Consider the following 23,797-nt stretch of genomic DNA (forward strand, 5'->3'; position numbering starts at 1 on the left):
AGCCTAGATCAGCTGTTCTCAAAGCATGATCCAGAGTGCCTGAGGGTCCCTGAGACCCTTTCAGGAGTCCTCAAGGTCAAAACTATTTTCATAATAATACTGACACTTTCTTTGTGAGTGTGTGTTGGTGACTTTTTAATTTTCATTCTCTCAGGAGTTTTCCAGAGACTACTGGCATAGGTGAAAGATCACCTTGATGGCTAATGGAACATATGCATCTGTAATCTTGTGTTTTATAACTTTTCTCAGTCTTTTTTTTTTTTTTCTTTTTTTGAGACGGAGTCTCGCTCTGTCACCCAGGCTGGAGTGTAGTGGCCGGATCTCAGCTCACTGCAAGCTCCGCCTCCCGGGTTACGCCATTCTCCTGCCTCAGCCTCCCGAGTAGCTGGGACTACAGCCACCCGCCACCTCGCCCAGCTAATTTTTTGTATTTTTTTTAGTAGAGATGGAGTTTCACCGTATTAGCCAGGATGGTCTCGATCTCCTGACCTCGTGATCCGCCCGTCTCGGCCTCCCAAAGTGCTGGGATTACAGGCTTGAGCCACCGCGCCTGGCCTAACTTTTCTCAGTCTTAATTTCTAATATAATAAATGTAGATAGATACAATCCACAAAGTTATTTGAGGTCCTCAATAACTTTTAAGGGTGTAGGCTGGGCGTGGTGGCTCACACCTGTAATCCCAGCACTTTGGGAGGCCAAGGCAGGTGGATCATCTGAGGTTGGGAGTTTGAGATCAGCCTGACCTGACCAACAGGGAGAAACCACATCTCTACTAAAAATACAAAATTAGCTGGGCATGGTGGCACATACCTGTAATTCCAGTTACTCAGGAGGCTGAGGCAGAAGAATCACTTGAACCTGGGAGGCAGAGGTTGAGGTGAGCCCAAGATCGCGCCACTGCACTCCAGCCTGGGCAACAAGAGCAAAACTCCGTCTTAAAACAAAACAAAACAAAAAACAGTGTAGAGGGATCCTAAGATCAAAAAGTTTGAGAACCACTGACCCAGACGAAGCTCTAATTGATGAGAATTACTAATGTGCTATATGAGTGGGGGCTGCCTATGGAGGGGGAGGAGATGGGGAGAAAAGAAAGAGCTGGGGGAAGGGGAATGGGGAGGGAGGAGGAGGGAGGGAGAAAGGGCAGAAGGGGAAGGAAGGAGACCAGGAGAGAGGCGGAACAGGAAGAGAGAGGAAGAGGAGATGAGGAAAGGAGGAAGATTGAGAAGGGTTAGAAAAAGGAGTCTGGATGAATGAGAAGGAGAGGGGGAGGGGGCAGAGGAGAGGAAAGAGGAGGAGTTGGGAAGGAGAAAGGAGGATGGAGGAGGCATTGGGAGGGAGGGAGGAGGTGATGGGAGGGAGGAAGGAAGAGATGGGAAGGAAGGAGGAGGACTTGGGAGGAGGAGATGGAAGGGAGGAGGAGGAGATGGGAGGGAGGAGAGATGGGAGGGAGGAGATGGGAGGGAGGGAGGAAGAGATGGGAGGGAGGGAGGAGGAGATGGGAGGGAGGGAGGAGGAGATGGGAGGGAGGGAGGAGGAGATGGGAGGGAGGGAGGAGGAGATGGGAGGGAGGAGGCGATGCGAGGGAGGGAGGAGGAGGTGATGGGAGGGAAGGAGGAGAGATGGGAGGAAGAGATGGGAGGAAAGGAGGAGAGATGGGAGGGACGAGGAGATGGGAGGGAGGAGGAGATGGGAAGGAGGAGGAGGAGATGGGAAGGAGGAGGAGGAGATGGGAGGGAGGAGGAAGAGATGGAAGGGAGGAGATGGCAAGGAGGGAGGAGGAGATGGAAGTGAGGGAGGAGGAGATGGAAGTGAGGGAGGAGATGGCAAAGAGGAAGGAGGAGATGGGAGGGAGAAGGAGATGGGAAGGAGGGAGGAGGAGATGGGAGGGAAGGAGGAGGAGATGGGAGGGAGGGAGGAGGAGATGGGAGGGAGGGAGGAGGAGATGGGAAGGAGGAAGGAGATGGGAAGGAGGGAGGAGGAGATGGGAGGGAGGAGGAGATGGGAGGAAGGGAGGAGGAGATGGGAAGGAGAGAGGAGGAGATGGGAAGGAGGGAGGAGGAGATGGGAAGGAGGGAGGAGGAGATGGGAGGGAAGGAGGAGGAGATGGGAGGGAAGGAGGAGGAGATGGGAGGGGAGGAGGAGGAGGTGGGAGGGAGGGGGGAGGAGATGGGAGGGAGGGAGGAGGGAAAGGGAAGAGAAAGAGGGAAGATAGGTGGAAGGAGAAGGGAGGGGGGCAAACAGGAAGGGGAATAAGGAGGAAACAGGGAGGAAGCTGGGAAACCTTCCTGAAGATGTGCTAAAGAATGAGGTATGCATGTCACATATTTTAGTGCCATCCCATGTTACAGATGGGGAAACTGAGGCTGAGAGAAACTCAGATATTACTACATATTCTGTGAACATGTCAGGGCTGGGTGTGAACCAAGGTCAGACCTCCTTTGTCACCATGGCGTCCCTCTAACTCACAGAGGAGTCCCAGTATCAGGGGTGCCACCTTTCAGTCAGCTGGCCTGGCAGCTACAAGAACCCGGGACACAAAGGCCCTTATAACCTTGTGCTGTTTTAAACCGCTTATAATCTAGAGAGGGGTGCGAAGGAGGCAGAAGGGCAGGAAGAAGGCAGTGGCAATGGGATGCCCGCCTCTGGCTCGCCTGGGAGAACAGGGACGGCTGCCAGGGCTCTGCCGGTGAGAGGCTGACCGCGCATTCTAAAGCACTGGACTTGGCTTCATGTCACAGATACTTCCCATAAATACCCATCACCCACACCTTTCTGCCTGACCTTTCATTTTTTCTGGCCCGGGAGGGGGTTGCCTAAGGCTCTACACCTCTGGGGGCCCATCTGTTTGGCCCCTTCACCTCCATTGGTTTGGTAGGTTTATCCCCAAGTCCTCTGGAAAAAGGAAAAGCTGATCATAAAATGCACTCAGCGTTATTTTCGATCTGCAAAACACAATGTATTCCATGGAGCTTACCCCTGAGTCTCCACATGCTGTCACATAGTCCAACTCCCGGCAGCGCCCACCGTGAGAGCGCATGCTCACAGCGGAGGGGGCTTCCTGCCCATGTGGGGAGTGGATGCATTCTCTGGAATACTTTCCCTGGGCCTGTAAAGTGGCTTTTTGGATTGGAAAGTCACAGTCTACTTTGCACATATCCTGAAGATGCTCTCCACCCCTCCAAACATAGAACCTGGAATGTGCTTCCCCTGGGCCACATTTCCTTCCTTTCCTGTGCCTTCCTTCACTTCTGGGAGCCGGAAGGCACACTGCAGAGCCAAGAAAAAAAAAAAAAAAAACAGGCTGTGGGACAGATGGCTGGGCATGCCACCACAAGGAGGCCGGCTGCACCAGAGGCCACTATGGGACATTCTGGAGCAGAGCTCAGGAATCCCATGGTGTCCCTGACCCCTTCAGCAGCTGGCAGGAGCTGGCCAGACACTGGGCCCATTTCCTGAGCCCCTGCCCAGACTGGAATCTACTGGGATTTAAAAGCACTCTCTCTGGGCTCATTGGAGGCAGGCAGAGGCCTTTTATTTTTCTCTCTCTACTCCAGACCCCGGTGTGCAGTAAAACCACCAGTAACTGCTCTGCAAATGATCAAATTATTATGTTTATTTGAAGTGAGATGATGGAAAAGCTGGCCGGGCTGATTTTGGACCGAGTGGCCCATCACGATACCTGAACAAGCAGTTGTGAGGGTGGGCCTGGCCCACCCCTGGAGCATCTGCTCCAGGCCTGTCCTATGGCTGTGCCCAGCTTGAGCTCTGGAACAGTCTCTCTGAGGAGCAGGGCCTGGAGCTGGGCTTGCAAAGCCAGAGCTACTACCAGAAGAAGGGCTGGGCTGGAGCAGGACGAGGAGAGGAGACCCGACAGTCCAAGGGACAGGGTGCACGCAGCTTTCAGGCGCAGCCAGCACCTGCCGGCAGACCCCAGGCCACCCACGAGGCCACAGGGCAGGCCTCACCAGGAATGACATCTGTTGTCTGAGGTGACCTTTTATTCCCCTAGATAATAATGCGTGCCATCTTTTTAAATGAGAAGTTTTCTAAAGCAAAGACTAAGCATCTACATCTTACAAAAAAACCAAAAAAGGAAAAGAAGGGATCCTATAACAAAAAGTACTTCCTTCTTCCAGAAGGAATTCTGAGTCTCAAATAAAGAGAAGATCTTCTTTTAATATTTTCTTTCTATATAAGAGAAGCAGACATTATTATTCATGACTATCAATCAATTTGCATATGTAATTATAATTGCAATGCAATACATATGAATATAATTTATATGGACAAGATCCACTTTAACCTAAGTGTTTCCACTAATTCTACTAATAGGTTTTTAAATACGTTTACTATCCTGTGTTCCCACACAGAGTTTTGCTTGCTCTCAGAAGCATTTGTTTACAAACAGCACTGGCTTTCCCTTCAATTCAGAGAAAATGCCCTGTCCAAGTGACACAGTGACATCATCATCATTCAGCAGTCAAACCACCTGTCCTTTAGAGGCATTTCTCTGCATCATTTACAGCAGTTCACCATAGACAAAAATGTTGTATCTGAAAAAAGACAATAGAACAGGAAGCTGAAGAAGACACTTTTACAATAAAAAAAACATTCTACAAAAAGTGATTTTTGTCTGATTACATTTGGAATTGGAATTTGCTTCTATCCAGACCAGTTACCAGTCCTCAGTCCATAAAACCAGCACTTCCAGAGGAAGGTTCCAGGCATCACAGTGCACAAGAAATATCAGACTTTAAAGTGCTCTGAAAATGAATTGACTCAAAGAAATAATACGGACTATATTAACTGCTGAATTCTACTGGTGACAGAATGAGTTGAGGCTACTATAATTCAGAATAACCTTAAAAACAGATACATTTTAAAGTGTTCGAAAAGAAAAATACTGTACTTGAAGGTACCTCTCGCAGTGCTGAAGGCCCACACTAGTGTATTTCCAGAGGTGACAGTTTTAATAGTCATATTGGAGACGTTTAGTGACCTGTGAGCCATGGTTGCTCCCCTAAGCTAAACCGCAGTAAACCCTAAGCTCCTCTAGAAGTAATATCTATTTACATGTGAAGATTTCAAATTCTCAGGTATACATGAGTGCACTGTGAGATGATTAGGCCCAGACCTGTGAAGACACAAACAGATAGATTTTAGACCTTTGTAGTTAACAACTTATAAAACTTGAGCTTAAAGAGATAAAATTAGTCTATTCACACACATGCATGGGCATACATGTGCGTGTGTACACACACACACACCCCCCATCCAAAATAGGGTGCTCCTGTGCCTTAGAAGGATAACACTGTACTCCTAGCAACGCAAAGGTGCTTCTTTGGACCCAATCCCCTCCTCCCTTAGTTAATTGTTTGTGGGGCATCTGCAGCCTCCTTACTAGGGTCTGGTTACTCTTACAGATTGACAACCAAAACCATTTGAACCCATACAGCTCACTGTATACATTAACAGGACTTTACTCAACAGATTGACAACCAAAACCATTTGAACTCATACAGCTCACCATATACATTAACAGGACTTTACTCATTTAGGACACTCTTACCCAGGAAGATGAACTCACAGATAACTTTTTTATTCGCTTCAGGAATTTTGCAAAAATCCTTTTTTCTATCCTAACACTAGACTACTCAACTTACCCTCTTTAGAAAATACACCCACGTCTCAGGACAATATAGAGCATCAAATGAGTACTTACTTTTAAAGGGTTTGTTCGAAACCCTCCCCCACCCATGTCCAGCAATCCTAAAACTATTATGCCACAAAGTTGTGCAATCCTAATTAAGTGGCCCACAACAAAGACCTGCCTTAAACCAGACCAAAAAAACCTCATGCATGCCTTTGTCCTCCTCTTCTGAGATGCCACTACACCTCTACCAATTCTTGATGTTCCACACTGAGGTAAGCAATCAATTTAGCTTTGCTCTATGAATGGGCATCTTTTTTTTTTTGAGACAGAGTCTTGCTCTGTTGCCCAGGCTGGAGTGCAGTGGGATGATCTCGGCTCACTGCAACCTCTGCCTCCTGGGTTCAAGCAATTCTCCTGCCTCAGCCTCCTGAGTAGCTGGGACTACAGGTGCACGCCACCATGCCTGGCTGATTTTTGTATTTTTAGTAGAGATGGGGTTTCACCATGTTGCCCAGGCTGGTCTGGAACTCCTGATCTCAAGTGATCTGCCTGACTTGGCCTCCCAAAGTGCTACAATTACAGGTGTGAGCCACCACGCCCGGCTTAAACAGGCTATTTTGGTAGTATTTTGGGGGAGCCAACACTCAACAAGGTTATGGAGCTATCTTTGAGAATTTAATGAAAGCCATGAGGACCAAAATGCATACACCCCAAATTTGGCATATATAATTTCAGGGGCTTCACTTTCAAAATTAAGCTATAGGAAAACTAAAAAAAAAAAAAAAAAAAAAGAAAGAAAGATAAAAGTAATAATTTCAGGGGCTTCACAGCCTCTTGGATCTGTGACCCTCGTCATCACACGGTTAATAATTGTAATAAGAATCCTATACTATAGGAGAAGAGACTGGTTATCTGTGGTTTGCCAAAGGCTAGAATCACAAGAATCAGACTTTTAGGGTCAAAAGGAACTTTCTGGATGATCAAGTCTAACTATTCCCTCACCTACAGGTGGATACGCAGTTGTCGAATCTGTGCGAGAATACCTGCATTGATGGGGCACTCACTACCTCTCCAGGCAACTAGTTCCTTCTGTGGCTGTGGCCAGAGCGGAAACGAGAGCTCGGCAAGGCTGACCAGGCCCACCCGAGCTTACTCTGAAAGCCTTCCCTCTGCTTCAGAAGGCCCGTCACCCCTCCTCTCTCCTCTCACACCCAGGAAAAGAGAAAACCCTCTCTCTTACTCTGAGGGTATGATCCCATGATCCTGAGCAGAAAGCAGTCCCATCAGGGGAAACTCGTAGAGTGCTAACGCGGTTTTCATGTCCAAACAGGATGGAGACCCGGGACCCTTTGAGAACATCCCAGACGTTGATAGTGTAATCATTGTATCCAGCAAACAGCAGGCGACCTTGAAGCAGGGTGAGATGATAGCTGTTAAGCCAGTTCCTTGCTCCCTGTTTCTCATTACATGACTGTCACTCACTCACTCATTCAGTAAGCAGTGATTCAGGCCCACTGAGTCCTAGGCACTGTGCTTTGCCTTGAGGATTTAAAGGGGAGAAAGCACAGTCACGGCCCCTGGTGGAGGATGTGGGGCCGAGAGGAACAGATCACTGTAGCATCCCATGGTAACAGCCATAATGCAAGTGGCTTTACACATGTAAAGTGCTATGGGACCAGAGAGGAAGGGGGATCAAGGGGGACACTGCAGACACAAATAAATTATTTCTAGTCATTTGCTAGTTAACAACTTGTAAAACTTGTTTAAAGAGAGACAGTTAAAGTGACATTTGAGTTGGCTCTTGAGGGTTGAATAGGAGTCTGTCATGCAGAGAAGGCAGGGAAAAGATGTTCCAGGCAGTAGCAGGAACTTCATGTGCAGTTAGTCCAGGGATGTGTCTGGGGAAATTGAGTGGTCCAGGTAGCCAGCCTGTTACCTCTGCTTTAACTTTCTATTTTGCTTTCTTTCTTTGACATGATCTTTTTGGAGCTATGCTTTTTCATTAGCAACTTCCCACAAAGGAGCCACGAGCTTCAGGGCACTGAGAAGGGACTCATTTTATTTTTTCCCTTTGAGTCGGAGTCTTGCTCTGTTGCCTAGGGTGGAGTGCAGTAGCACGATCTCAGCTCACTGCAAGCTCCATTTCCCAGGTTCAAGCGATTCTCCTGCCTCAGCCTCCCGAGTAGCTGGGATTACAGGCATGCACCACCATGCCCAATCAAGTTTTGTATTTTTAGTAGAGACAAGGTTGCACTGTGTTGGCCAGGCTGGTTTCGAACTCCTGACCTTGATCGCCTGCCTTGGCCTCCCAACGTGTTGGGATTACAGGCGTGAGTCACAGTGCCTGGTCAAGAAGGGACTCTTGCTTAACCTCCACCTTAGAGAAAAGTTCCCTTTGGGGCATGAAGAGAAGCAAAGACTGGGGAGAAAATGCCTGAGAGCATTGCAGAAGTGAATTTCTGACACTTCATTGCCTTGAAGGACAGCATTAGGTGAGTACACAGCCTTCAATTCCCCCTGGAGTGAATGGGGCTAGGGGAAGTTGCCTGGAGCAGGGCAAAGTGGGAGGTCAGAAGCTCAGAGGAGGAAAACTGGTGCAAATGTGGATGATTTTGCATACTGGTCCACAGGAAGCTCGGTTAATGAAAAGGAACTGAGTGATGGTGGAACGCTAGTTTCATTCCGGTCCTGTCTTACAATCCCGGAAAAAGTTTCTGAAATAAAATCTTACCACTGAGGGAGAAGTCCACGCTGGATGCTCCAAATATGATACTCTCTTTGGAATAGATGGCGACCTCCCTGTCTGCCCGCAGGTCATACAGGCGACACTGGAGAGCAAATAAATAAAGCAGCACTTACTTCTGGCTTTAGTTTGGTGATGTGATGACCACAGAATTACAGGTAGGTGCTAGTGACTTGTGCAGTTTAAAGGATGAAGGAAAAACCTCTTAGTTTTCCCTACTGTTATTTCATCTTTTAGTCCCGACTCCTATTAATTTCTATTAGTCAGTAAAGAGTCCCGATTCCTATTAATCTCTATGAGTCAGTAAAGAAAATGACAAATATAGCAAATTTCTTCAGGTATAAAAACAAAATGAGGCCCCACTTTTTTTTTTCTGATTAAGGAGACATGTTCATTGTAGAAAATTTTGAAATATTCAGAAATGTATACAGAAGGAAATGAGGGTCACCCTAAATCCTAGAGGTATTTACTAATTTTGAGCTGTTTCCTTCAGTCTCATTTCTATTTTATGTGTGTATCTGAATGGGCTGGATGTTTCATTATTGCTTCTATTAACATCAGGTTATACATACTTTCTCTTATCATTAAACGAAAACTTCAAAAAACGTTATGTACGTGGTTACTGAATATATCAGAATCTATTTAGCCAAATCCTGTTGTTTCGGTTGTGTTTAATTTTTCTCTTTTATAAATAATATTATGAAGACTATTCTTATATAAAAATCTTTACATGTGTTTCTGGTATTTTCCTTAGACTAGGTAAGAAATAGAACCCTTAGAAGAGTTATCAGGAAATAGCATGACCAGATCAGAAGTAGAGATGTTTTATTTTATATTTTATTTTATTTTGAAATGGAATTTCACTTGTCACCCAGGCTGGAGTGCAATGGTGCAATCTTGGCTCACTGCAACCTCTGCCTCCCTGGGTTCAAATGATTCTCCTGCCTCAGCCTCCAGAGTAGTGGGGATTACAGGCACCCGCCACCTCGCCTGGCTAATTTTTGTATTTTTAGTCTCATTTAGTAGAGACGGGGTTTCACCACATTGGCCAGGCTAGTCTTGAACTCCTGACCTCAGGTGATCCACCCACCTTGGCCTCCCACAGTGCTGGGATTACAGGCATGAGCCACCATGCCTGGCCAATCATTAAGCTCTTGATTCTTATCTGCCCTCTAGGAGGGTGGTGCCAACTATCCTGACCCCAGGCTTGTTCCAGGCTCCCCACCAACCCAACCTCTGAGCATCTCTTTGCTAATCCAAGTGGCAAAATGGGCATCCGATCGCTGAAAAATTAAAACATACATTTCTTTGATTATGGGTGACTCTGAAAACATTTTCAGGTGTTTACTTGCCATTTTGGATTTACTGCTTTGTAAATGACCTGCATTTTACCCTCTTCTTTAATTGGAGTGTTCGTTTTATTGCTTATGTAACCCTATTCATATCTATAGGATTTCAACTTGGCCTGTACTGTATGTGGCAAGAAGTTTTCCACAATGTATTCCCTTATATTGTTATATATCTTTGACATACAGAAGCTTTAAATTTTCATTATTTCAAAACTCTCAATCTATTCTTTTGTAATTTCTTTAGCAGAAAATTAGAATGAAAACCATTATTTCATAAGGTATTTGATATTTTGAGGGCAACAAGAAAATATTTTTTCTCTTGAAAATAATTTGGCAATCAGTATCAAAAGCCTTAAAACTGGGTCTATTTATGGCTCAGCAAGTTATGTCTGAGGATGCTAAGGAAATGAAAAGCAAGGTACAAAAACACTAATAGCAGTGTTTTTAACAGAAAAAAAAAAAAAAAAAAAAAAACCTTGATAAGAGCCAATGTCCAAAAATTGAAGATGAATGTCATGTTCATAACATGGAATACTACTCAATCATTAAGAAAATACAATGGAGAGAAATATTTATCGGCCTGGGAAAATGTTCACATTCTGTTAAGTGAAAATGCCAAATTATAAAGTATTTTGTTTGTCAAAAAGAAAAAAAGTCAGAAAGGAATTCATCCAGCTATGATTTTTCTTGGGAAAGGAGATCAAGGTAATTTAATATTCCCCTAAATTTCCTTCATTGAATACTCATTACTTTTGTAAACAGAAAAATAGTTATTTTCTAAAAATAAGTTCGCAGATCCCTCTATTGAATAGGAAAAGCTCTCAATTACTTAGAAACATACCGTAGCATCATCTGACCCTGAAGCAAAGGCATCTCCACTGGGGTAGTACCTGCAGAGAGAAAGTACTTTATCTACGGTGGTGATTCCCGACCCTGGATGCCCATCAAGAACCATGCTAGGCCCTTGGAATCAGAATCTCTACTTCTAGGGACTTAAGGAATATTTGCAGCAGAAGACGGAAGAGGAAGCTCATACGTCAGGCCCACTGACTTCTAGTTTTCTTCCCTGTTAGTGGGGGACAATGACGCTGGCCTTGTAGAGTGAGATAATGTGTGTTGATATCAGGCACAGAACACAGAGCAGACCCCCTGTAAATATAGTTTCCCTCAATCACATATCTAATTCCTAAGACTTGGCCCAGAGCTCAGGGATAAGAAAGGGGTTATGAGCACAGACACGGAATCAGATGCACAAAGCCACATTGGATGTCTGCACTGACCATTTACTACCTGCGATACTTTTGGCAAATGACTTCCTCTTGCCCAGCCTCAGTTTCCTCATCTGAAAAGTGAGAGTAATAATGCATATTTTCTGCTGTGAGGTTTACATAAGACAGTCCATGCAAAGAATCTGGCATGGTGCCAATTAAAACACATTCCATACATGATGATTATTACTGCTATAGTCATTCTCTTCTCAATGATTAGTGAGAAATATGGGTCCTAAATTATAATCCAGAGGCAGAATGAGAGCAAATGTCTTTAAACCCCTCTGCTCTGCCTCACCCAGCTGTGTTCCCCACACCTTCCATTGTTTCTTTTTTTGTTTGTTTTTTTGAGACTGAGTCTCACTCTCTCACCCAGGCTGGAGTACAATGGCCTGAACTCGGCTCACTACAAACTTCCACCTCCCAGGTTCAAGCGATTCTCATGTCGCAGCCTCCCAAGTAGCTGGGATTACAGGCACATGCCTCTATGCCCGGCTAATGTTTGTATTTTTAGTAGAGACGGGGTTTCACCATGTTGGTCAGGCTGGTCTCGAACTCCTGACCTCAAGTGATCCACCCTCCTAGGCCTCCCAAAGTGCTGGGATTACAGGCGTGAGCCACCACACCTGGCCTGTTTCTCCTTTCTTGTACCAGTGACCTACCCTATAGCTCCATAAAAGCCAGAGGAGGAGCAGCCCTTTAAAACAGCTAAAGTTATTCCTCCTACCCGCAGGAGGGGAGAGTCAAAACATTTGGCAAAGGAGAGGGAAGCCTGACTTTGTGTGACTAACTTACACTGGCCTGAAAGACGGGGATAGAGAACAGAAAAGCTGGATGAGAAATGTTAACCATTTTCAGCTCTGCCCCAGTCAGTTTATCACGGTGTGGGCACATTATGTTTTTGAAAGCATTATGAATTCATGGAGTATCTGACACATCCATATTCCAATATCAAAATGATTTCTAGATTGAATACCATTTGGGGCCACATGGGCCATGATTTCCTTCTGCTGGTGGGAAGTTCAGGGACCAAGTGTATTATCTTCCAGGTAATACGTAGATTATCTGGAAGAGACTTTTTGTGCCCCTAGTGTCCCCTCCTCTCTCTCCTATAGCTATGGTTAAATAAAAGCAGGATTTTTTTGAATGGCACCAAATCCAGGGGGTGCTACTGGAATTCAGTGGCTGGGCCACAGGTTTGGTAAATGTCTTACATGGAACATTCCCTTACAATGAAATGTCCTTCCCAAAATGCTAATAGTGAACCCTACTGAAAAACACTGGTTTGTTTTGTTTCTCCTGGGCATAGGGCAGAATGAAAACTATGTTTCTAGTCTTCCTGTAGCCAGATGTGGCCATATGATCATGTTCTGGCTCATGGGATGCAGACAGAAGCGATAAGCGCAACTCTCCTCTACCAGCCAGCTGGAAAGAAGGCATGGTGGTAGGCCAGTGGGGGCAGGAGAGGGAGCACCATCCTAGGGAGTGGGTTGCGAAAACAGAATGAGCTGTCATAGCAGCTCAGATTTTAAGGTGAGAACAAACTTCCATCTGGTTTAAGTCACTGTTATTTGGGCTTCTCTCATACAAGCCCATGTCCTAACTAATCCAGTGTACTACAAAGGGCATGCTAAGAGAACAATGACAATGCTCAGTATAACCTCAGCCTTGGGTAGACATGGTAGCCAGTGTTTGCCCTGGAAGAAAATCAAAAGGTACCCTGAACATGGCCCACTGAATCAGTCCCTGTAGCATCCGTAAGATGAGTCTCAGCATCAATTTACACCGTTCCATAAAATAACTTAATTGAAACTGCATTCACTCTATATAGAAAAATGGCCATTTAAATTTTTAAGTTATAGTGTTCTCTATCAATAATTGGGTTTATGTCTCCATTTATCATATTCTTTTATTTCTCCCATTAAGAATTCATAGTTTTAAAAGTTTGGTTACTTTAAATACTTTTTTTTTTTTTTTTTTTTTTTTGAGACGGAGTCTTGCTCTGTATCCCGGGCTGGACTGCAGTGGCCGGATCTCAGCTCACTGCAAGCTCCGCCTCCCGGGTTTACGCCATTCTCCTGCCTCAGCCTCCGGAGTAGCTGGGACTACAGGCGCCCGCCACCTCGCCCGGCTAGTTTTTTGTATTTTTAGTAGAGACGGGGTTTCACCGTGTTAGCCAGGATGGTCTCGATCTCCTGACCTCGTGATCCGCCCGTCTCGGCCTCCCAAAGTGCTGGGATTACAGGCTTGAGCCACCGCGCCCGGCCTACTTTAAATACTTTAAAAAGTAAGATTTTCTCTCTCTCTCTCTCTCTGACTTCCTCAGTGCAGGAGGAGATCGATGAGTAAATTGGCCATGCAGTGTGGTCCCCCTCACACAGGAGGGTACCTAAGTTGGCCCTGGAAACCAGGGGGGCTTCCTGGACAGAGGGAAGCTTAAGTTGAAAACTGATGGTCAAAGGAGGTTAGAGGCAGAGGGTTCAGGGGAGATGAAACAGCTCAGGTGAGACAGTGTGCATTTTATTTTTTTATTATTATTATTTTGGAGAAAGAGTCTCACTCTATCGACCAGGCTGGAGTGCAGTGGCGTGATCTCGGCTCACTGCAACTTCTGCCTCCTGAGTTCAAGCGATTCTCGTGCCTTAGCCTCCCAAGTAGCTGGTATTACAGCCATGTGCCACCATGTTTGGCTAATTTTTGTAGTTTTAGTAGAGACGGGGTTTTACCATGTTGGCCAGGCTAGTCTCCAACTCCTGACCTCAAGTGATCTGCCCACCTTGGCCTCCCAAAATGCTGAGATTACAGGCATAAGCCACAGCGCCCAGCTGAGTGTGTGCATTTTAAAGCTGTACATTGGCCCTCCATAGCCATGGGTTCTACACTTATGGATAAAATCAACTGCAGATTAAAAATATTCTAAAAAAGAAAAGGATTGTTACATCTGTACTGAACCTTTTTTCTTGTCATTATTCTCCAGACAATACAGTCTAACAACTATTTACATTGCATATACATTTATTAGATATTATAAGTAATTGAGAGATGATTTAAAGTACATGGGAGGATGTGCACAGGCTATATGCAAATACTATACCACTTTAATTTTATTATTTATTTATTTTTATAACTTCAGCGTACCCTGAGAAAATACCACATAGTTTTATGTAGGATTTTGGTATCTGAGGGAGGTCCTGGAACCAATCTCCCACAGATACCAAGGAATGACTATATTTTATTAATACATAGGGGCTTATTTTTGTGACTTTATCTTCTATCTTGCATTTTACTCACTTCATTTACTATCTGTAGTGATTTTCAGATTGATTTCTTTTGATTTTCTAGGTAATTACTGCATATTTACAATAAGTGAGAGTCCTTTTGCTTTTTTCCTTATCCCACATTTGAGGGCAAGGAGTACTAAAGTACGTACGTATTGTTTTTTGTTCTTGTTTTTAAGAAAAACAATTCTCGTGTTTTCCCACTAAGTATAATGAAGATTCTTGGGAATTCTGAGTATAATGAAAATACTTTATAAACTGTCTCAGCAGTACCATCTTCCATACATGGCAAGTCCTGACCTCTCTCTTAGGATCTAATTCATGGATCCTGCTACTTACTTGACATCTTGAATGTTTAATAGGCATCTCAAACCTAACTAGCCCCAAACAGAGCTCCCAAATCCATGTGCAAAACCCACCTCCTCCCCCTATCCTTCCAGTCTTCCCTGTCTTAGCACATGGACTGCTGCTTACTGCCCTCGATAAAGGACGTGGGTTCCCTAAGCTCAGGGTTCTTCTAGAGTGCATCCCTTGCATCTGCCAGTGTCATCTGGCCCTTTTCATGTCTCCCTGTGGAACTGGGGCTCAAGTACCAGCACAAACAAGCTGATATCCTGGCTATTGCCATTACTATGAGTAATAAACTGTCTTTCATCTCTGACCCAGGAGTCTCGTGTCTTCTACCAGCATCCATGAGCTATGGCAGCCCAACTTGTTAACATGTAGGTAGATAAAATCTCAGACATTTCATAATTCTTGACATTTCTGTCTCCACCATGTCTTCCTTAGTTCCAGTCACCATCGTTTCTTTGTTGAACTCACACAACCACCTCTAACTGGTCATCATATTTCCATTCTTGTTCCCTACAATGTCTTCTCCATATAGCCAGTGATCTGTTTGGTTTGTTTGGGTTTTTTCTTTTTGAGACACGGTCTCACTCTGTTGCCTGGGCTGGAGTGCAGTGGCACCATCTCGGCTCACTGTAGCCTCAATCTCCTGGGTTCAATCGATCCTCCCACCTCAGCCTCCTCCACACATCACCATGCCCAGCTAAATTTTTGTATTTTTTTTTTTTTAGTAGAGACAGGGTTGCACCATGTTGCCTAGGCTGGTCTCAAACTCCTGGGCTCAAGCAATCTGCCCGCCTCGGCTTCCCAACAGAGTGCTCTTTTATGATCAGGTTAGCCACCCCTACCCCTCCCAACTCAAAACTCTCCAGTGACCACCTGGCCTTTTTTTAGGTCCCTTAACCTCTCATCTCTGTGCTTTTCCCCCAGCTCTTTGCGTGCCTGGCTCTTTCATCATCCTGGCCTCAATGTAAATGTCACCTTCTCAGTAAGGCTGTCTTTGACCTCTAAGAAATGACCCATCCCATCTCCCTATTTTACTTTTATCATAGTAGTTATCAGTATCTGAAATTGTATATTCGTGTTTGGTCTAGTTTGTCTCCTGTAAGAGAGTAGAGACCTTGTCTATCTTGTTCACTAGTCTATTCCCAGTTCCTAGAATAGTACCTAGCATATAAATACTCAGTAAAGTTATTGAATGAATGGATGAAAAATGCTGATTCAACCCAGGGAAGATATTAATTGCTCCTAATGCAATTAAATTAAAATTCTCCATGAGTTCTGAAGCACTGTTCAGTTCCACCACAATCAGCCTTTCTTCCTGGGGAGGCCTCTCTCAGCCAAGTAAACTGATCTGGAGGCGGTTCCTTGGCTAAGGATTACCCAAGCCAGGCAACACTGGCAGAACAGAGAGGTGGCATGAACATTCTACTCACTGACCGGACACTGTTGATGTCAGATTCATGTGTTTCAAAGGCCTGCACGCACTGACCGGAGCGCATGTCCCACACCATGGCTTTCTTGTCACATCCCTACAAATGCAAAATTACCCAGAGTTATGGCCACTTCAAGGAATGTCTATAGACAAGGCATGGGTCCCAGTTATATAACAGAGACCATTTATTTCCCATTAGCAAATGGTTGACAACACACTTTTCTGAGACTAGCTTTACCTGAGGGCAGTTTCCTCAGTTAGAAAGCCCTTAGCAGCCTAGAACTAGGTCTTGGGATGGGAGGCAGGAGGGAAGGCACTCAGCTTCCTCTTTTAGCTTGTTTTCTTCTTTTGAGCATTTCTGAATGGAGGCAAACCCTTCTACCCTCCCCCGGGCATCTCCCTTCCCTTCGTTTTCCCTCTTTTCTCTCTTCTCTTTATACTTGCCTCCCTAAGCCCAGAGGGCAAGGCAGGCAGGCAGTGGTGCGTGGTGGGCCCTCTCTAGCTGTGACATTAATGGGTTGGCAGTGCCCAAATGGAGCAGCTGAGAGTCCCAGCTTTGTTTTGGTGTATGGAGCAGCCCTCAGCAAAGCTGGAGAGCCAGACGCCCCGGGCCATCGGCACCCTCAGCAGCATACCGGGCTGGGAATCTACAAACCAGAGGCCCATCAGGGTGCTGCCATTGAGGCACCGGGTGGCTTAAGCAAGTCACCTCCCTGGATGTCTACCTCAACACCTGTAAAGTCAATGCTCTCTTCAGGTTGCTAACATGACCCAGAGGGTCACAGCTGTGAGGGTTTTCCCATTATCCTATCAAGGCTCTGGGAGCAGTTTGATAAGTTCCTGCAGAGTGGTCATGGTATCAAGCTCAAGAAGCAGAATGTGGACTCTCAATAGTCAAATAGCTTACATGATCAAACAGCGTAAACAGTCAAAAAGTAACAGCTTAAAATTGGGGTCCAAGTTATTGGTTTCAACTTGGAGCAGAGGGAGGTGTGTAATGAAGCACCATCACACATCTGAGGAAGGCCCATGGCCCGAGTATCTTTACTGAAAATGTGGGCAAAGAAACCAGAAAGGCCTTCACATCTTTAGAGGACACGAAATTGGATGCCGTTTAGTGCTCTGGAAGAGACAATATGATCTCCAGTAATAGCAGTAATTTTTAAAAAACACAGTAGAGTCGAGGAGAGATAAACACAGGGATACCAAGGCACAGGGGTGAAACATCTATACATGGCCGAATACCCAGGAAGAAAATCAGGGTCCCTGCTGACTACAGCTCATACCTCCCTGGCCTGGCTCCCAGGATCGATGTGTGGGCAGCCTGGAGCAAAGGTCCCTTAGGTGTCCCAGCTGCAGAAGTCACCTGACAGTGTGTGCGTCACTGTCCTGTCTCATCACTGCCTCCTGATGGAGGTGAGACAGGACCCGTGGGAAGGTCAGCTGGCCCAGCTCTCTGTCCTTATTCTCAGGCTGTCCACAGAAAGACTCGCCCCTCCCATTTGCATACACACTGCAACTCCTTCATCTACTGCTTGCCCCATCCTGGGGAGGGGAAGTGCAAACACCACTGTGCACTATGCCCAACTGATAGAGGACGCAACTTCCAGTCAGGCAGCAAAGCCCCTACCCAGGCGCCCTGACTGCTAGTCTAGGGCTTCTCTGAGTCTCTGTGGCCCTGTCTGCCAACTCTGAGCTTTCAAAGCCTCTGTTTCTTGCACCCTGTGATGGGAGAGAGGATGGTGGCTGGCAGGGGTGGGGTGGGAGAGTGCCCCACAGGCCCCAAGGCCCTGGCGGCATCACAGCGTTGCTTCAGCTCAGTAGCCATCTGACCTGCCATGCCCTTGTGCGCGTCTCTGATGCTCTCAGATGCTAAGTCTCTGCTATTTATTTGAGGAATGACATTTTAAAATGTGGCAGATATACACCTTAAATGTGGCAGCACTCATACAGGAGAACATTCCAGATTACTCTGTAGACTGCTAACATCAGTGGCAGAACAGAAGGAGACCCTCACAGTTCAGCCCTGTAGCTGCCCACCAAGCCCCCAAGAGGGGCCTGGAGCCAGTGCGGTCACTGCAGGAGCTGGGGGTTTAGTGGGGAGTTGAGGACAATTCCTGCAGTCCCTTCTAGGAAGTGCCTAGGCTAATCCCATGAATGGACAAGAACTGCCACCATAAGCCTCCTTAGTGGACACAGGAGCCCTAGGAAGTTTCCGTTGGGTCTTTACCCCAGACACGAAGGTGTTTCCAGTTTCTGAGGGGGCCAGGTCCAAGCAGAGGACGTCAGCCCCATGTCCGTGGAAGCTCTGCAGTAGCTGCCCGCTCTCCACGTCCCACAGGGCACACGTGCCATCGCCGCTCGCTGTCAGGATCTGCCCGCAGAAAAGGACAGGAAGTGGGTGGCTGTGGTTATTGCTTCTGCCAGGTGCAGTCAACCAGAGGCTTAACGTTCCGCAGGAAAAAGCAGACTCTGTACGCGCGCGCGCACACACACACACACACACACACACATGCAGACACACCTGCTGTATCTGGGTTCATGCACAAATCTCTCTCCTATCCAAAGAAGGAAAAAGTACATTTCCTACACTCTCACAGTCCTTGAGTTGTGTGTTTATGTGCCTGCCTCCCTGCAGAGCTGAAATCCTGGCGGCCTCATGGTGGTACCTACAGGGCTCTACACATGCCTGGCTTGTAGGAAGTATTCTGTTAGTCTCTGCTGCACGTTTGAAACCTTTGATGCCTCCCACTGCTGTGCGGGCCAGACACTTAAAGTTCTTCTTGGATACTGATGCACGCACATCACCGGGCTGCTTGCTAATACAGAGTCTGGGGTGGGGCCTGAGAGTCTACACTTCTCACAGGCTCCCAGGGAACGCTGAGGCTGGTCACAGGACACACTGGGAGTAGCAGGGGTCTAGGCAGCATCTTGTTGGACACGTTCTCTGTTGTTGCTTTTCCCAAGCACAGTGCTGTCCAGAGGCTTCCCAGGACCACTGACGGGTGTGAGAGGATATTCATGCATACACAGGTTCAAGAAACATTTGCTGTGTGCTGACAGTGTCTGCCAGGCACTCTGCTAATGCAGGAGGGTTTGCAGAAAGATTGTATCTCAGTTTCTGTTCTCCCAGAATTCAGTTTAATAGGATTGCCAGTAAGAATGAAACCAACATAATTCCCCATCCCTGTGTTAAACAATTCTGGGACCAGGCCAACTTTCCTGTTACTATGTTAAACCAGACTGAGACCGAGTAAAAATAACTTCACTGCTTGCTGCAGAAAATACCTGCTCCTGGGAGAAAAGACTGTGAATCCATTAGACAACTTAACAAGACTAACAGCTTGCTCATCCAGACTCACTTCAAGACTGTTCCCTTGCTGGGCTCACCAATCCAAAGCTAGAACGGCTTTGCAAGACCCACCTTCAAATCACCAAGCCTGGACCCTGAAATCCTCTAAGTACCCTTCCCTAATTCCTCCATTTTCAGACCCTACTAAGATTCTGCCAAGTGCAGGTTCTCCCTTACTGCGGGAGGTCAGATAACCTTAGCTTTGCTTGGTTGCAAGTATTTCTGATGTTCGCTTGGGGAGTTGACATCACCAGTGGACAAGGATCGAAGACAACAGCATGGGTGTCTCACCATTGCCTCCTGACAGAGGTGAGACAGGACCTGTGGCAAGGTCAGCTGGCCCAGCTCTCTGTCCTTATTCTCAGGCTGTCCACAGAAAGACTCGCGCCTCCCATTTGCATACACACTGCAAACTCTTTCATCTACTGCTTGTCCCATCCTGGGGAAGGGAAGTGCAAATACCACTGTGCACTATGCCCAACTGATAGAGGATGCAACTTAGGCAGCAATGCCCCAACCCAGGCGCCCTGACTCCTAGTCTAGCGCTTCTCTGAGTCTCTGTGGCCCTGTAGTCACTGGGATCCAGTGACTGGATCCAGGTGTGCACACAGGAGGGTCCCAAACCCAGTGTGGTGATATCTGAGTTGGTCTTCAAGGAAGAGTGAGAGCTGGCCAGGTGAAGGAAGGGAAGGGGAGACAGAAACTCCAGGGGGGCCTATGTCTGCACTAAATGAAAGGTGAGTCCGTTCACAGGTGGGGACTCAGCCTGAAGCCAACAGGGCATTCTGGAAGCTTCTGGGCAGGAGAATGAGAAGAGCAAACGTATATTTTAGGAAACTCTGGCGGAGGCCCAAAGAGCCTCTAGATAGTTTACAAGTACAAAGGTCAGCCATAGAGTAAAGGCACACGGGGGTGCCGGGGGAAAGATACGGGGGCGGGGCTGAAGTTTTACTTTTTGTCACTGCCAGTGTGTGTGAGGCCTGGGCTCTGGCTGAGCATACCTTCCTGGGGTTGGGAGAAAGGCAGTGAGGACTCAGTTCAGGGCCCTCATAGGCCCAGCTGGCAGCATCACAGAGCCCTGAGCCAGCTGGGTACTGACAGCAATGGAGGGGACCTGCAAGGGAGAAGCTCTGGATAGCAAAGCCTCCCTACTCCCTGCCTTCTGGCTGCTCCGCAGGGCCTGGCTGGGGTGATAAGACCGGAGGAAGTGGCTCCTGCAGCGTAAGTGTCCGCAAGATAGCCCTCTGCGGGTGATGACTGATGGCTGAGGAAAGAAAAGAGGAATCAGGGCTGGGCGCGGTGGCTCAAGCCTGTAATCCCAGCACTTTGGGAGGCCGAAGCGGGTGGATCACGAGGTCAGGAGATCGAGACCATCCTGGCTAACATGGTGAAACCCCGTCTCTACTAAAAAAAAAAAATACAAAAAACTAGCCGGGCGTGGTGGCGGGCGCCTGTAGTCCCACTACTCGGAGGCTGAGGCAGGAGAATGGTGTAAACCCGGGAAGCAGAGCTTACAGTGAGCCGAGATTGCGCCACTGCACTCCAGCCTGGGTGACACAGCGAGACTCCGTCTCAAAAAAAAAAAAAAAAAAAAAAGAAAAGAGGAATCAGGCCTCATGTGCCGCTAGCACACAATGCACCCACCGACCACACCACACCTTCAATTTCCAGCTGCTGATGGGGTCTCTCCTCCTCACCCTTTGCCTTTTTCTTCCCCTCTCTCTTATATGTTAGGCCTTGCACATAAAGAATCTCATTTTTCCCCCGGCACTTTGGGAGGCCAAGGTGGACGGATCACCCAAGGTCAGGAGTTCAAGACCAGCCTGGCCAACATGGTAAAACTCCATCTCTACTAAAAATACAAAAATTAGCCAGTTGTGGTGGCTCACGCCTGTTGTCCCAGCTACTCGGAAGGCTGAGGCACGAGAATTGCTTGAACCTGGGAGGCGGAGGTTGCAGTGAGCTGAGATCATGCCACTGCACTCCAGCCTGGGCAACAGAGTGAGACTTGGTCTCAAGAAAAAAAAAAAAAAATCTCATTTTTTTTTTTCTTTTTCTGCAGGGAAGGAACAAATTACAAGAAGAGGAGGGGAATCTGCTCCCACCTTGGCATTGAACCCACTGGCTGTCCACAGGACCCCCTCCAGCCTCGACTTCCCTCAGGAGGCCTGCATACATCCAATAAGATGACTTAAGCTGGCAAAGTAGCTTATGGACACACAAAACCTGAACCGAGGCTGAATTTGGGTATTAATGTTTTTTTAGATGCTTGAATTCCCTCAGTCTCTCCTGGCCCACACCCACTAGTGGTTGTTTCAACTCACCATTTTCCTAACACTTGCAATAACTTACAGTTTATTTTGAGACACCAGGTCCAAACAATTTTTTTTAAGCAACGACCCAGTCTTGCTCTTTAATTTAGGAAATTTTCATACCATACTGTTTGATCAAAAAAATGAATAGTTTTTAAAAGTTAAAAGTAGATTTCTAATACTTTTCAATTTTGTGTTTGTGATCTTCATTATAATATAAGTAAAACTAAATTTTAAAGACCAAACATTTATTCACATAAATTCATTAAATAGAACCCCTAACTCATTGTCACTCATTTGTTCTGGAATGCAGAGAATTTGTAGGTTTAATACCATAGTCTCATACCAGCCACTTGAGTTTCTCTTTTGTCATCCTAGATCCCACGGATTGAAGAAAGCTGGAGGTTCATGAGTTCAGTAGTACCCAAACTAGGCTGTGTATCAGAATCACCCATGAAGCTTTGTGTTAGTAATAATAAAATTGGCTGGGTGTGATGGCTCATGCCTATAACCCCAGCACTTTGGGAGACCAAGGCGACTGGATCGCTTGAGCTCTGGAGTTCAAGACCAGCCTGGGCAACACAGCGAGACACCATCTCTACAAAAAATACAAAAATTAGCCAGGCATGGTGGCGCGTGCTTGCAGACCCACTACAGGCCCACCAGCTATTGGGAGGCTGAGGCAGGAGAATCACTTGAGCCTGGGTAGTGGAGGCTTCGGTGAGCCCAGACTCTGCCACTGCACTCCAGCCTGGGTACTAGAGTGAGACCCTGTCTCAAAAAACAAACAAACAAATAAATAACAACAGTTAACACTTACTGATATTTACCAGGGTCTATACTATTTACATGAATCATCTCGTTTAAGTCTCAGAAACCCTTACGCAGGACAGATTTAATACTTTCCTATCCTCATGTGCAGGTGAGAAAAATGAAGCATGCAGAAATTCAAATGCTGTCTAGGATCACTAGCTAGAACATGGCGGAGCCAGGATCTAATCTTACTGTCTGTCTCCGGAGCCACCCTTTACCTGCTCTGCCTCCCAGGCCACGTCCCGGCCGAGGTAGCCAGCTGGGACTTCCCTCTATCTCTGGCTAAGCTACTTGTTGGAAAAGAAAGCACCTTTTAACCTAGAGGTGTCCCCTTTCATCCCCAACCCTGCCCTGTGGCAACACAGAGTGAGGTTGATGGGTCTCCACAGAGGGGCTTCAGATGCCTGATGGTCGCGGTAGCCCCCCGAGCCTGCCTTCCTCCAGCCTAAATGTCCTCTGTTGCTTTGGTTTGCCTCAGGCCCAAAGACATCTGGTTTCAGCCACTGCAGCCAGCCAGTGGCCACAGTGCCCCCTGCTGAACAAGTCTGCAAGATTCCTGGTTAGGCTCAAATATTAGGTGTAAATAACAGGTGCACGATGGCGATATTGCAAGTCCCAACATCCCCTCTGTCAGCAATTGAACAACTACCCAGCCACCTGACCCCCCTGCTTCTAACCTCCCCATCCCTCCTGACATCAATCGCTGAAGCCAGAGTAAACTACGGAAGGCTTTAATCTAACTCAGACACCCTCCTCTTCCAAACAAACCCAAATCTGACTCACCCTTCAAGGGCTCCCGCCACCTACAGGGTCCAGCCCAGGCACTCAGGGAGCCCTGGGATCTGGCCCCACCCACCTCTCGGCTGCCTGCCTCCCACTGTGCTCCCTCACACGCTGTGGCTGCCTGGAGTGGCAGCGGTCCCTCTTCACTGACAGCAGCAAGTCTGTGACCAACCCCTCCTGTTCGGAGCTCCCCAGTTCCCCCACTGTCCAACCATTACTGGTTTTCATGAAGGTCCCTGAGGGCCAAGACTGAGCGTTTGGGCCCAGAACCATGTGGTATCTGGCAATGTGGGTAGTAGGTACTGAGAAGGTTTGCTGAATAAGTGTGAATAAATAAATGATGCGGTGCTTTCACCACTTGCTAAATAAAACTTAGTCAAACTGTTAAAGGTTGTGTTGTTTTCACTGTAGTGTATTCAAAGTAGAGCAAAGATTTAATATGGTGAAGCATTTTCTTTTTGCG

At 46.8% G+C, this 23,797-nt stretch overlaps 1 protein-coding gene across 1 annotated transcript in view; it reads right to left on the reverse strand.

Moving 5' to 3' along the window:
* Positions 1–3,589: 3,589 nt before the first annotated feature.
* The window catches only part of GNB5 (G protein subunit beta 5), a 55,846-nt gene continuing 35,638 nt past the window's right edge, over positions 3,590–23,797 (reverse strand). Inside the window, exons 6-11 of the mRNA XM_008016585.3 lie at positions 18,305–18,448; positions 16,080–16,171; positions 10,587–10,635; positions 8,385–8,481; positions 6,894–7,060; positions 3,590–5,134 (exon numbers count right to left, since the gene is read on the reverse strand). Coding sequence (XP_008014776.1) covers positions 5,123–5,134; positions 6,894–7,060; positions 8,385–8,481; positions 10,587–10,635; positions 16,080–16,171; positions 18,305–18,448 — 561 coding nt within the window. The 3' untranslated portion in view covers positions 3,590–5,122. The remainder of the gene's footprint in view (positions 5,135–6,893; positions 7,061–8,384; positions 8,482–10,586; positions 10,636–16,079; positions 16,172–18,304; positions 18,449–23,797) is intronic.

This window comes from Chlorocebus sabaeus, chromosome 26, assembly GCF_047675955.1.
Source record: "Chlorocebus sabaeus isolate Y175 chromosome 26, mChlSab1.0.hap1, whole genome shotgun sequence".
Lineage (NCBI taxonomy): Eukaryota > Metazoa > Chordata > Mammalia > Primates > Cercopithecidae > Chlorocebus > Chlorocebus sabaeus.